This window comes from Taurulus bubalis (genome assembly GCF_910589615.1).
Source record: "Taurulus bubalis genome assembly, chromosome: 3".
NCBI classification, from domain to species: Eukaryota; Metazoa; Chordata; class Actinopteri; order Perciformes; family Cottidae; genus Taurulus; species Taurulus bubalis.
This window is the reverse complement of record NC_136591.1, coordinates 3095541-3109698: the sequence shown is the minus strand read 5'-3', so window position 1 is coordinate 3109698 and position 14158 is coordinate 3095541. Positions and strand designations below refer to the sequence as shown.

Below are 14158 nucleotides of genomic sequence, written 5' to 3'. Positions count from 1 at the left end.
CCATGATACGTAAGTAGCTCCGACCGTGAAAAATAAATGTTGCTGCCTGCCGAAGAGCGACAACAATATGACGGTATATGAAAAATTTGCCTCACATTACTCAGGCGAATACGACCACTTGAGTATTCTCCCGTAACAGCCAATGGGAGGACTCCTTCTGGAAAGGAAAGGGGGATTACCTCCATAGCTAGCACATAACTTAGCATTGTTTATCGCCACCATCAAGCAGGACCAAATACATGAATAAATACTATCACTATGCGTGTTGTGGGAGTCCCAGAAACACGTCTGGGTCCGTGACCTGCTTTCTTTGTCCCGTCTCTGTATAGTACTGCAGACGTTGACTGAGAGGTTTGTCCTTCATTTCAGAATCTTGGTGAAGTCAGGAGAATCTAATTGCACCTGCATATTCACATCTGTTTGTGTCTCTGCATCGACTTGTAATTGCTGTGCTTTGTGTTTTGTCTTCACACAAACGCCATAGCTCCGTGTTGTAAGCGTTACCACACAGTGTGGACCACATTCAACTCTGGAGCGCAACGTTTCAGAGAAAACAAATCAACACCCTCCCATCACTGGGGAAACACAGATAAAAACTATTTGAGTTTTTCTGGTCTAGTTCTTTCACGGTAGAAATGGACTGGAAAAGCAGCACCGTCTGTGCCTTTGCATTGTAATGATTGGAAAGAGACGATATGAACACACGTCTGTTGTAATATTATGTATGTGTGTCGCATGCAGTCCTCTTTATGGTGAAGAGAAGGAAACTGCTCTCAGTTTTAGGAAGGAATGAAAGGAAAAGGCTGTTTATAACTAGAATACATAAAACTGTTCTTTCGAATTCATACTCTGTTGCATCTAAATAGCAGAGAGGGTTTGGTATCAAAGTCAGATTAGAACTCTTGAATATTGTATTTTGAATAGCTTAATAATGATATAACCAAATATGAAGTAAAGTGGCCTGAGTACCTTTTGAAGGTACTGTATGTTACAGTGCCTGTTGAATACTTAAAGGCTGACAATGCTTATTAGCTTGAAAGTCACCTCAGTGATTTCCATCCCGTTTGAAGTGAGTGAGTCACCTCCAAACTCTCCGTCAGCAGCTCGCTCCTCTCAGGCAGGCAGACGGACAGACTCCCACCTGGCTCACTCCACGTGACGCGAATTAATTACAAAATGATTTCTGCCCCCTTAATGAATTAGGGGAGAGAATCAAGTGCTCAATTAAATGATTAGGTTCTGAGCTACAGCAAAGTCTTAGCAAATTCCAGTCAAAGCCGGAGTATTAGAAGCAATCTGCCTTGAACAGACCTGACCATTGTCCCTTATCGGGGAGCTGAGAGCGACCATTTTCCTATCAGTGCAAGAGCTGGTACTGCATATGTTTCTCTGCCTCTGTCTCTCTGTCACTCTTTCTTTTGCTCTCATCATTATTGTTAGAGCTCCTTTTTTGTACAGCATCTTCCGCCTCCTCTTCATTTGTCATTCTTCTCCCCTCCCCCCACGCTCTCCCTCTCTTTGCCCCTGCTCCCTCGCCCTCCCTCCAGGCAGCCAGGGAAAAGGAGAGCTCCCAGGCCGGGCTGAAGGCGCTGAGCCAGCAGACGGAGGCGGCCCGCAGGGAGCTCGCTGAAATCCTCGGGCGTTTGGCCCAGCGCGAAGAGGAGCTCCACCGCAAGGGCGTGGAGCTGTCCGAGACCCGCCAGCGCCAGTTATCACTGGAGCAGGAAATCCGGGAGGTATGGGGTCGAGCAACCGGAGAGCCGAAATATCTTTCCGCCCACCAGGGACACGCATAAACTTGAAGGATCAAAGACCCACAGTCTTTGGTCAGCAGTGTGCATTGAGGAATCGTGTCATTCCATCAGGCTGCAAGTCTAGGTCATTGATTGGAGACCAGTTTGACTCATCTTTTCACAAACGACAGCAGTCAGCACGGCGGTCAAAATGAAACTTCCACCATGAAGTATGCCGGATGTGTGTCATGTAACGATGACACCTTTACTAGTCGGCAAGAGTTGACGTTGTGCAAAGGTAGACGTATCAATTCTGCTTTAAAAAATGCATTTTTAGTGGTTGCATTTGTGCACAGATCCCAGGCTGACCACAGTCATGGCTGAAGGTTTGATGTAATTCTTTTGCCAGACCAATTTGTCATGTTCAGTTGGAAGTGTTGTCAAAGTCAAGAGGAGAAAACCTCAGCTATAGTCATTAAAAGAGCTTTGATCAGACTAACAGATTCTAACCCTAGGTGAGGGAGTCCTCAGCCGCCCTGGAGGAGGAGACTCAGCGCCTGGCTGCTGCCCAGACCAGACTGAGGGAGGAGAACCAGAGGCTGGAGGAACGAGCTGACACCCACGCCCGTCGTTGTCAGAAGGACCAGGACACGCAGGCCGAGCTCAAGGCCGCCTTAAAGCAGATGACCTCCACCCACGCTCAGCTAATCCAGAGGTTAGCCGAGGAGGAGAGCGCCAAGCAGAAGCTCCAGGCCAAGCTGACGGCAGCGCAGGAGGAGCGGGCCGCCCTGGGGCAGCAGCTGCAGCTGGAGAGAGTGGTGCACCAGACAGAACTGGACAGCACGAAGGCGATGAGGGAGGACAGCAGGACAAAGAAGTACTGTGAAGTGCAGGACCGGCTCAAGCTGTGCCACCAGGAGAGGGATGACATAATGGCACACCTGAAGGAGGTTAAGGTAAGACCTTTGTATGAATATTACTATTTATTCCATGAAGGAAATGTGCAGTGAAATGAGTTTGGCATTTGGTATGTACAAATAATACTCTCTCATGTCTCTACAGTAAATATGTAGCTGGAGCCAGCATCCAGCTTAGCTTAGCTTAGTTTAGCATTAAGACTGGAAACAGCGAGCTTGACCCTGTCCAGAGGTCTGGAACCAGCTACTTGTTGCCTGGCACCTTGTCTCAGTCTGGCATCTGTCATAGTCACTTCAGTCTTTGTATAGACTGAACACACGATATGTGTTGGTAAGCTTTGGAGATGCTAGTAAGACAAAGTATGACGGAGCCAGGGAAGGCTCAGCTCCCTCTAAATGAGACCTTTGAGTTCGGGCTCAGGGTAAGTGGACTAAAGTAGCTCCTCTGTAGTCTTCCACCTCTCAAAGCGCTTTTACACAACATGCATGCCTATTCATACACTGATGCAGGGGCCACCCGCCCACCTGGGGTCAAATGTCTTGCCCAAGGCCACACGACATGGACTAGCACAGTGACATATTAGTCATTCATTTGTAGTATTTAGTATGAGAGGCAGGGATAGTTTATACGATTTATTTTGATCTCCTTACAAAAACACTCAACCAACCGCCTTCATGTCATACGCGTCTCCGCTGCTGCTGGTTCTGTAGAACTTGTTTCACTATGAGAATTTGATCCATGCAGTCCGGTAACATTTAGAAAGTCTACAAGATGATGATGGAATTATTTTATCCCCATCCAAGTTGTCATGGGACTAAAAGGGGAAGTCTGGTATGCAGGCTAACGTTCTGCGGCAGTGAGATGGCCAGCAGAAGGGTCGTGTATATATGTGTGTGTGTGTGTATATATATATATATATATATATATATATATATATATGACCTAATTTCCTGCATTCTGCTGAATTATGCATGTGGTGCTCGTGGTGAGGCGACTGCTTGCACAACAGTTGTCATAGCATAGCACTCTGCGGCACCTCCACACCCAGTGTGAACCCATTGGAAAGTATTTCTCTATTATGTGCCGAGTCAACGCATGTAGGCATGCTTTAGTCCTCCTCTGTGTGTCTTGCCTGGGGAAGCAACCTCTCCAAATGTGCCGGTGTCACCTCTTCACCTCAATGATGCATGAATTCCTCTGAATGCATGTATAAACGCCCCGGACAGAGCGAGATGTCTGCACTTTAAAGCCCACGTATCTGTGTTCTCTGAGGACGTTTTTTCATATATTTTGTGGAAGAAAGTTTGTAATAATACGAGAATAAATTCACAATATTTCAAGAAACAAATGTGCCCTTCAGTCTAATGTGATGTGCGTTATGTTATTGCTGAGCGCTCTGCTGGTGTGTGGCAGACACAGCACCCGGTCACGCCTGTGCACTGCTCTTCATCTGGATGGGGAAAAGCTTGAGAAGATGGTGGATTGAGTCCCCCTTGGGTGCTATATAGTAGGATGGATCAAATGGTGAGGTACAGGTTCTCCGTGTGTGCATGTGTGACCCAGCAGTTGATTTGATTTGCATGGATTATGTATCACAGAAAGTCTTTTGAGATGTCAGGGTCATAAACCAAGCAAAGAGTGATTTTTTTTTGTGTGTGTTTTGCACCTGGGCTCAGATCACAGTGCGCCACACTCTAATTGACATTTACAGAATCATTGGCACAGTCTTCAGATTCATCTGGCACATCTGGCATATTTCCGAGTCAGCGAGACACAGACACCCGTCCTCATCCAGAGTAATCTTCCTCAGCGGCCCGGCTCTGTCCTCTTGAGTGCGGGTGAATCGAGGATAGCTGAGCTCCTCGTGGTGATCCTCACGGCCATTCCAAAGCTCCAAGCGTGAATATTTAAAAAACCTCAGACGTCTCACCAAGGCAGCGCTGGAGATACGGGCTTCCTCTTGACTTCCTCCCCCTCCTCCGTATCTCCAATGATGAGCCCTCCCGGGTCCATTGTCTCTTAAGGGGCATGGTCCTCCCTGATATGGTTGAGCTTAGCCCATTAGCGGCGCAGAATGGCATTAATATCTGACATAGCTCATTGTAATGGTGTCATTTCCCAGCGCGGTAAGGACAAGGGCGTTTGCTAGAATGTTTTAAAGTGCCAGCCTACGGGTGCTGCAGATGTCCCTCAGAAGCCCACCCAGTATTCACACAGCACAGCCAGAGGATCCGCATTACGATTTTGATACAGTCAAACTGTCAGAAAAGGCTTGAAATATTCGTATTTCCTTGTCCTTGTCCTCTCACTCTTGATTCCTCCTCCACTCTATCTTTTCTCTCGCTGTCTCTCTCTGTCTTAATCCCTCTCTTTCTGCCTCCCTCCACTTCTAATTTTGCATTTTCCATGTATTTTTCCTCTCTCCTCACTTCCAGCATTTTCTTTTTTCTTCGTCTGTGTCACTCCTGTCACTCCCCAGTCCTCAACCATTGACGTCCATTCCACTTTACAATATCTTCAGCTGTGTGTGGTGATGTGATCATTGTAGATAGACAGCTTATGTCTGAGGTTGGATTTTCCTTGGCAAGCTTCAGCTGGACTGACACATGAATTAAGGATTTAGATTTGACGTCTGAGATAGATTTGACATGATTTCAGAGTCTCGGATTGGCATTTACCCGTTCACTTACATGATATTCTCTGTGCGGCACAAACATGTCATGTCAGACCGTTATTGTGAATTCACCCAGTACCTGCTCGATGTGACTTAAGATCTTTCACAAATTGTTCGGGTTCACTGGCTCAAAGCAGCATTCATGTCAATGAAATGGCTACTTTGAAAACCGTATGCGCACGATGTCATGATTTCTCCCTGTATATTCTAGAGCGTGAACATCACAGAAAAAGCAATTGCAAACCTGCTTTGAGTTGATAGATTTAGCAGCAGATGAACCATCGGTCCTTATTTCCTCCCGTTATTGCCCGTGTACCGTGGCCTTAAACTCACCCCTTCTTCCCCAGGCAGATGCAGCGTCACACAAGGAGCTGTGTGAGGCGCTGCGCATCAAGCTGGACAGGATGAAGGATGAGTGTGATAAGCTGGCAGCACAGCTGATCACCAAAGACGAGGCACACGCACTTTCCCACAGAAAGTACCAGCTACTCAAACAGGAACTGGATGACAAAGTAAGCCTGTCTCCTTTTTTTTGTGCCAAGTTTTTCAAACATACTGACTAATATTGAAAGCGGGGGAAACTTTCCAATAATATGTTTTTGCCGATTCTAATTAATCGCGACAGATAAAGTCCAAGGACACTGACAACGTGCAGATATGAGCGCCGTCCGCAGCCGGTCCATTTTTAATAGAACCATGCTCGTCCCTGGATGTGTCTTTCACGTTGGTACACTGGCACCTTATCGGAAGCCATTTGTGTTGCACACGAGGAGAGAAACACAAGATAACCACATCGTGCATCTGCAGTGAAAAGGACTGGCTCTTCATGCAGCGCTCAGAGTATTTTCTTTGTTTGGTTGTTTTGTACAATACGACCGCTACAGGAAGCATCACATGTTGAAACGTTACGCTTTAAGGACACTGAATTAAGATCTGGGATATCTGTACGGTCACATGATCAGATAAACCTACAGATGGTTTGAAAAGGTAAGGGGTGCCAAATCAGCACTATTTTTAAGGGGGGCTCTATCAATACGTCCCTGGGTGTTTTACAACAGCAGATGTAGTATTGAAACCCTATGCTCTTCTCTGGCAGGCCTTTGATAAGGCCCATGGGGCTCTGAGGGGATCATGTATTGAATGGGGAATAGGGGACTCTTATTATTGTAACATGGGTGGTTTATCATCCCAGAGACAGGATAATGATCCATAGTCCCTGGGCATCAGTTGGTTCCTATGCCTCGGATATATTGATCGACTGTGTCCTGGTAGGGACCCTGAAACTGTTGTCAGAGGAGGAAACTTAACTCTGTGTTTGTGTGAGTGGGAAGGGAATGTCTCTCTGATAGACAAGCGCTGCCTGTCTTCCTGCACGTGTATTATCGAGTAAGCCGATCAATTGATCACGTCGCCTCTCGTTTACAGAGCACTTGCTGTAATGAATGTCTATATCCTGTCTTGTGAGATTAAAATAACAGAACTAAACGCACCAGGCGGCAATGGCCAATTTGAATCCACCCCTGCTCGGCTCTCTCCCATCCTCCACAGGTCAGGTCGGGGGAGCGGAGTCGCGCCTCAGAGTCCGAGCTTGTTAAGCTGGAGGAGAAGGTGTTGCGGATGGAAGCGGAGCGAGAGGCCGTCCTCACCTCCACGGGGGAGGAACTGGATGCAGCCTGTCGCAGCCTGGCTAAGAACGGGGAAGACAAGCTACGGGTATGTGGTTGTGTCGGTTGTGTCGGTCTAAAGCCATTCAACGCGATTCAAAATGCCCTCACGGCATTGTGAGTGAACATGTTCGCATGCACACCCAGCAGACACAGATCTACACAGAATATCAATGCACAGTAGCAGGGGAACTCATTCAGTAACCAGAACACTACAAGCTGCGTACAAGTACTCATCTCACCCAGCTAGTTTTGGTTCAAGTGTTAAAGTTCAAATTAGAACATGACGTGGCTCGTTATGTCGTCGCTGAGCCACTTGAAGTGTCGCTCGAGGGCTTGTTGTCGGATTCTGTGGCTACATGGAAACAGGACCGGATGAAACGCAGACATATGATTGGTTCACATGATTGGAGCAGTAAAATAAGGAGGGACCGGCCTACCTGCGGGCTTCAGTTTGTAGCTTCATGTCATTGACTTCCATTGAGAATTAGCATAAGAACAGAGATGCTTTTTGTCTGTGCAAATGGCGTCTGAGCGCACTATGGCTGCAAGGGACAATTATTTTTAGCGATTGATTTGGAGATGATATTTCCCAGAGCCCAAAGTGAGGACATCAAATGTCTGGTGTTGGCTGACTGTTTTGTCAGTCCATACCCCAAAATATTCAGCGTAGACAAGGAAAAGCTGCAAATTCTGACATTTAAGAAATTCCTGCTTAAAACTTTAACCCAATGAAGGATTAATGGATTATCGTAATAGTTTCTGATGCATTTTAGATCACACACATGCACCATCATCATCAAGGCCCACTAATCCTGCACATACTGTACTGAATGCTGAAAGCAGGCTGCATGGTGACTACAAAACCCTTTCATGCTAGCCGGGGAAAGATGTTTGTTCTCCTCATGAGGTGACAGGTGCTTGTAGGAAGGGAACTTGAGATGGATGAGATTGTGTTTTCTATGTTTCTGTGTGAGTCCAATCAGGCAGAATTACAATGTTTTATGTGTATAACAAAGTGCTAAGAAATGGTAAGCACTAAATCCTTTTACTCACAATGTGTGGAGGATCGGCTTCTTCAAAGAATACTTCACCCCCAAAATGAGCATTTGTTCATCAATTACCTCCCTTACCTGTGTGACCTCAAATTCCCGGAGAAACCATTTTTCTCGCATGCCTGAAGGCTCAAACCACACAAACAGTCTCACGCTTGCATGAGTTGTGTTCTAAATAGGTCTGGGAGGTCGTGAGCGTATGACTGGATAACATAAACTTCATTATACTGCCTGGGGCCCCCATTTACTTCAATCCATCAAGACGGTTCTCCGTTTTTGGATTTTTGAGGAAAGAGTTTTCTTCCTAAATGTAAAGATAATAAGGGGTGAGTAAATGACATACAACTGTTGATTCATGCTGTGAAGTATTCTTTTTATGGGACAAACGGCCGTCTGTTACAATAGTTATTGCATTACCTTATTGATATATATGAGCAAGGTATAGTGAAGTAGAATGATATGAATGTACAGTACATGCTATTCAACCACACACACACACACAGGTCTGGTGAGTCCAGAATTTTTTCTTTTTTCTTCTGGGTACCAACATTTTAGAAATAACAAACAGCTGTGACCCACTTTACAATAGCATTAACTTTAAAGTGTGACGAGGGAATGTGTGCCTCAATGAACAGTCCTGATCATTTTTACTGCCATTTCCGCATCACCTTAAATTATTTATAAATGGTAAACCAGCTAACTTGAAGAAATATACCTTTTATTCAATCCTGTCTTCATTTCTGCATGTTATTGAAGACAAGTAAGTAACAGTTTAAATGAGACCAAATAGATGCATTCAGTTAGCATCTCGTTCTTTTCATTTCCTCGCATCATTTCAGAACATTTCATATTAGATTCAATGGTTTAGTGTGCCACAATGATCAGATCAACAAGAGGATTCAAGCTCAACTCCAGATATGCTTTCCAATACATTATGCAAATGTATGTGGGGTAAGATACACATGCCTCATTAAAGCATATTGTGCTAAGTACAGTTTCTACAGTACTAATGTTTACACATGTGGCCTACAGGAAACACTGCCACACACACACACACACACACACACGCACACACACACACGCTTACTCACAGGCTGGACGCTCGTCTTCCTCTGCTGCTCCAAGCTAATGAACCCGGTCAGCTCTTATCTGATACAGATTCCCCAATCTTGGAGCCAATGCCTCCCCTCATCTGGAATGTGTCACGTTGAAGAGAAGTCCGGCTGGCTAGTGATTGGCCTAATGAGGGGAATCGTTCACAGTTACCCCACGATGCCCCCTTCCTTCTCTTCAGGAGCACTAATGCCAGAAGTTGCAAGACAGAGTAGTGCTTCATTGGAGGTTAAGGAACCCCAACAGGGGGAGAGCGCTGTCATATGTGACTTCATGGATGTTGGCAGGCGATAAAACTGTTACCAAGGAAGATTTTATATTGGTGAAAGTGTTTCCATAGGCACAGAGTTCTCCCACCACTTTCCAGTCTTCATACAAGTCTAACCTCCGCTGTCATGTCATGTTTGACGGGGTTGTTTTCCCTTATGAACTCGATTGGGAATCTCGTCTGGGGTTTCTTCCCTGTGCCTCTCTGTCACTGAGGCTCTGTGTGGAGATGTGCTGAATAGTTTGAGGTTGACATTCTCATTTAAAATCAACATTCTAATGTTTTTTGCATGTCTATTCATTCATTCATTCTCCACCCGGTTGCACGCTTGCAGATAAAGGTCAGGCTACACTCATTTTATTTCTGCTATTATACGTTTTTTTTAGAATTAGATTCCAGTGGCGGCTTCATAGGATTGTTTCCAACTGATGTGATTCAAACATTTGCAATAACTCCAGAGCGCTGTCAAGTCTAACAGTCAAGAGTTACTGAAAAAAGATTGATGACATCATTTCCCAGATTCATGTTTTTTTTCTTTTTCATATTATTCTGCAATCCATATTTGTTGTCATTTAGCCTTTCAAAACCAATATTTTCCCTTTTGGTAAGACGGTTTGCTCTCCACGTTTTCCGCACACAAAGGGAGGCAGCAATCTAAACAACACCGTAAATTACATTCACGCAATCTTTTTATTATGAGGACATCATAAAATAAGGAGATAGACATTCAACTCTAAAACATCAGAATAAGGTTTTAAGAACATCCAGTACAACCCTTTTTCCTTTCAGTCTAAATTCCTTTGCTTCCTGCCTCCTTTAATGAAGGAAAAAGCCGCAGTCATCATCTCAACAAAGACATCCAGCGTTGTCCCTTCCACTGGCTGCTAGTCGTTAACATCTCCACCTCTAAACTCTGCCATCTTTACCGATTCCTCAGCGGGAGGTGGAACAAACAGACTGTAACCAAAGACACCCAGTCACAGGTTTACTCGCAGACACATAAGCCACGCAGTCGCACATTTAAATAAGCCGTGGCAGGCACTTGGATTCCACGGCGGTGCTGCTGAGAAAATAGTGGCATTTCTTTCACTTCAACCCCACAGACGGCACTTTCAACTCCCAGCCTACTTGTTCAGTTTTCCAACAGTCTCCTTTTTGTCTGCCACTGCGCCGAGCTGCCTTTTGATGGTTTTGGGGAAAGAGTTTCATCCTCCCACACAGATTGTGCGCTCCCCGAGACGGGCACCTCTGCACAGCGGCGTTGCATTGCCGCCCTTTGAGCTGCCGTGGCAACATCTTGGGATGTTCGGGTTTTTTTTTGTGCTTGGATCTGGTTTTGAATGACGGCTTGAAAAAGTAGCTCGACACCTCCGCGGTAACGATGTTGTTTGCCGAGGCGCGGGACAGAAAGGGTCCAGGAACCCTCCTGCTGCGTGCCTTCCATGGCAGGTGATCGTGCGTAAACACCTTGCCACAAGGGTGTACATGAGGAAAAAAAATATGTGGGACTTTTGTGTTGGCTTTGTTTTTTATGGTTTTACTCTGTCTCTCTATGAATGGATTCACACACGAGCTTTTGGAAAGGTTGCTCATGGGCAAAGGACCCATTATTTACTTAGGAGCAGGTGACTTTCATCTCATAGCCTCGTACCTTTGGATAAGTCCATGTTCACACTACAGAAGGGTTAGCCTCACTAGCGGCGGGTCTTTAGGTTTGGCAGAGTCCAAATACCGGATGGATTCCCATGAAATGTGGTGAAGACATTCACCACCACGAGGTTGACCTTTTGTAAATTAGAGTGAATGTATAGATAACTATTGGAAGGATTGTTATGAAAGGTGGCACACACATTTATGTCTCCGTCAGGATGAATTGTAATAATTTTACAACCGACTTCTTATCATTAATAAGTGCAGAACTAATCACAGGGTTCGTACGGTCATGAAAAACCTGGAAAAGTCATGGAATTTTAAAATGGTCTTTTCCAGGCCTGGAAAAGTCATGGGAAAAAATAACATCCCAAAGGTTTTGGAAAAGTCATGGAAATGTGTTGTATTCATGTGTTCATGTTGTTCATTTACACTGAGTTTGAAATAATGAATATGCTTTTAAAAGAAATATAGAAGCAGACATACGCTTTCATTCTCGCAGTGCGAATTATTCGCAAGAATTAACAGGTGACTTGCCGACCGCTTCCCTGAGCTACTGTGATAGCATCAGAGCGCTGCTGCTAGTGGAGCTACAGCGACCCCATCACCGGCTTTCTCGCCACAGCGAGGCCAACGGCTACGCCGAGCGTGCTGCTCACTTCGGCTAACAAGCAGGCGGCGATAAGCGATGGCGCAGCAACAAAAAAAGTCCTTACTGCGGAGGTAATGTGGGCACTGAAGGTTGCCAACTCACATTTCTCTTTTAGATCATCCTAAGACGCCAGTCTGCTATTTCACCGGCACAATTTGCTTGTGGCGAAAGCAAATGTTCATATCGCGGCTCGCTCCCCACTTTAAGAGTCTCACGTTGTCCAACGTGTTGACGCAAAGGGAGTCAGAGCTAGAGTTAGTTGCCAACTTAACGTTTTGTAAAAATTTGCACTAAAAGTCAACGCATTGTGTGCACTAGCTGGATGCTACTGAATGCATGTCAACCAGAGTATATACATGTTTATTCTTTTAATCAAACTATTAGGCTCGTTCGTTAGAGTTGCGGCCGCAGCAGGAGGCGTTGACAATAAACTGCGGTCAAGTCGGACAGTTTTAGGCTGCCTTCAAAGTAGGAAGTCACAGAAAATGACTTCCTGTTAGTTCCGAACTTTTGTCTACTTGTAGTTTACAGATCACGTTTGGATTCATTCATGTGTTTATAAATATATATTTATTTGGAATGTGGGTCTAGCTGCATCCTTGTGTTCTTTTTATGTCTGTCTGTGAAATACATTACTACTCATTTGGATATGTGTTGTATAAATACGATTTTGTTTTAACAACCACACAAAATATGTTTTCAGATTTAAACATGAGACTAATAGTCAACAACCGAGCGTTAAGTATTACAACTACACATAAAATAAGGATTTTCTACAACACGTGTTTGCTGTCAGATCTAAGAGCCAATCAGCTCTCTGATTTGGCGACAGCCAGGCGTTTCCCATCATGCACTGGGCCACGCAGTCGTTGGAAAGCAACTGCGGCGGCTGACTCTGAAATCGACGGCCGGCTTGATCTCGTGAGATTATCGTTAACCACGTGTGCATGACCTCAGAGCAAGTCGGACACAAATCTAACCAGCATGCATTGCGCGCCGATCACCGCAGATCGATTCTACCTCATCTCGAACGAGCCTGTTGTCTCTCATTCATTCGTGTCATTTAAGGTATGCTTTGGAATTCTCATTTCCTCACTTTTTCATGTATACACCGAGATTTCACTAAACCTTTGGTCATGGAAATTTGGTTTAAAGTCATGGAAAAGTCATGGAAATCCATTGGTCAAAATGTGTAAGAACCCTGTAGTCAGTCATCATCAGCCTCAGTGTTACTATCTTCAATCTGCTAAACAGAAAGTAGTAGTCCAGCAAAACACTGCGGTGGCCAATCAAATCCGTGCAAACGCACATCGCTGGTAGAAGCCTCTGTGGCAAGAGTGTGTTTGACTGTTTGCATCAACAGGTAAATGCCTCTGTGAGAACTTTCCTGAGCTCTACAGTCCTGTGTCTGTGTTGCAAACGGCTGTGCAGGGTTTTGGCCTCCGACAGGTTTTCAAATGAATTCAGCTGGACTTCATTTAATTGGTACCTGAAGCAACACCCCACCACCCACGCAGCCCCATCCCTTGTTATAACACATGGCTGTTTCCCGTCTGAAGGCCCTCTTAGTTGTGTGTGAGCCATTAGTAGCAGAGGATAGCTGCTACTCCAGTTTCTCCATCACCGTGTGCACTGGTTTTAGTGAACCCCTAATGGCCCTTTACCAAACGAACACCTGCCTGTGTACACGGGGTCTCGGTGATAAACCAGAATGCTTAAAAGGAGAATTAGAATCTCACATTCCATTTCGGGTACTGTGTTCATGCCCTCATGTGAAACAAGCAGGTCATGAATGCTGAGGGCCATCCAGTGTTTGTTTTATCTGAAGCGTGTGTCTTTGTGTGCGTGTCAGCAGTCATTAGGAGTTGGCAGACCGTCAGTTTGTATTGCTGATGCTGACAAGCGTGTCTGGGAAGGATGGAACATAGTCCCTGAGCTCATTTTCATGACACACACAACCTCCTGTGTGTGTGTGTGTGTGTGTGTGTGTGTGTGTGTGTGTGTGTGCAGCGTGTCAGAGGCTGTTCAACACGCACGCCAATTTAAGTTGGCAGAAGCCGTTCTTCACGACAGTGAAGGGTTTGACAACAGCTCTGATATTTATCCGGTTGTTTGTCCATCCACATCACCCTTTCTGCATTTTCTTTCTACATTTTGTAACTTCTCTGATGCTTCTTCAATTATTTTGTGTCAATTCAGACAACCTACTGAACCTGCATGAAGTAGTTGTCTTTCAAGAACAGCATGTTTTGTAATGCATGCTTTCACAGGCAGCTCACGCATGCATTCACCTCTGTGCTGTTTTGACAGGCGATCTCCCAGAAACCTGGATTAGTGAAAGACATCCACCGCTGGCAAGCTGAGACAAAGGTATGTGCTGCCTTCTTTACGGGGGATTTGTCTAAATAAACAATTAAATGTACATTATTTA

The 14158-nt window shown here is 45.3% G+C and overlaps 1 protein-coding gene across 1 annotated transcript in view; it reads left to right on the top strand.

Moving 5' to 3' along the window:
• cep128 (centrosomal protein 128) overlaps nucleotides 1–14158 on the top strand; it is a gene marked incomplete at its 5' end in the record, with an annotated part of 40395 nt that overhangs the window by 11013 nt on the left and 15224 nt on the right. The window contains 5 exons of the mRNA XM_079215922.1: nucleotides 1548–1736; nucleotides 2249–2689; nucleotides 5673–5837; nucleotides 6874–7038; nucleotides 14038–14097. Of these exons, the coding sequence (XP_079072048.1) occupies nucleotides 1548–1736; nucleotides 2249–2689; nucleotides 5673–5837; nucleotides 6874–7038; nucleotides 14038–14097 (1020 nt within the window). The remainder of the gene's footprint in view (nucleotides 1–1547; nucleotides 1737–2248; nucleotides 2690–5672; nucleotides 5838–6873; nucleotides 7039–14037; nucleotides 14098–14158) is intronic.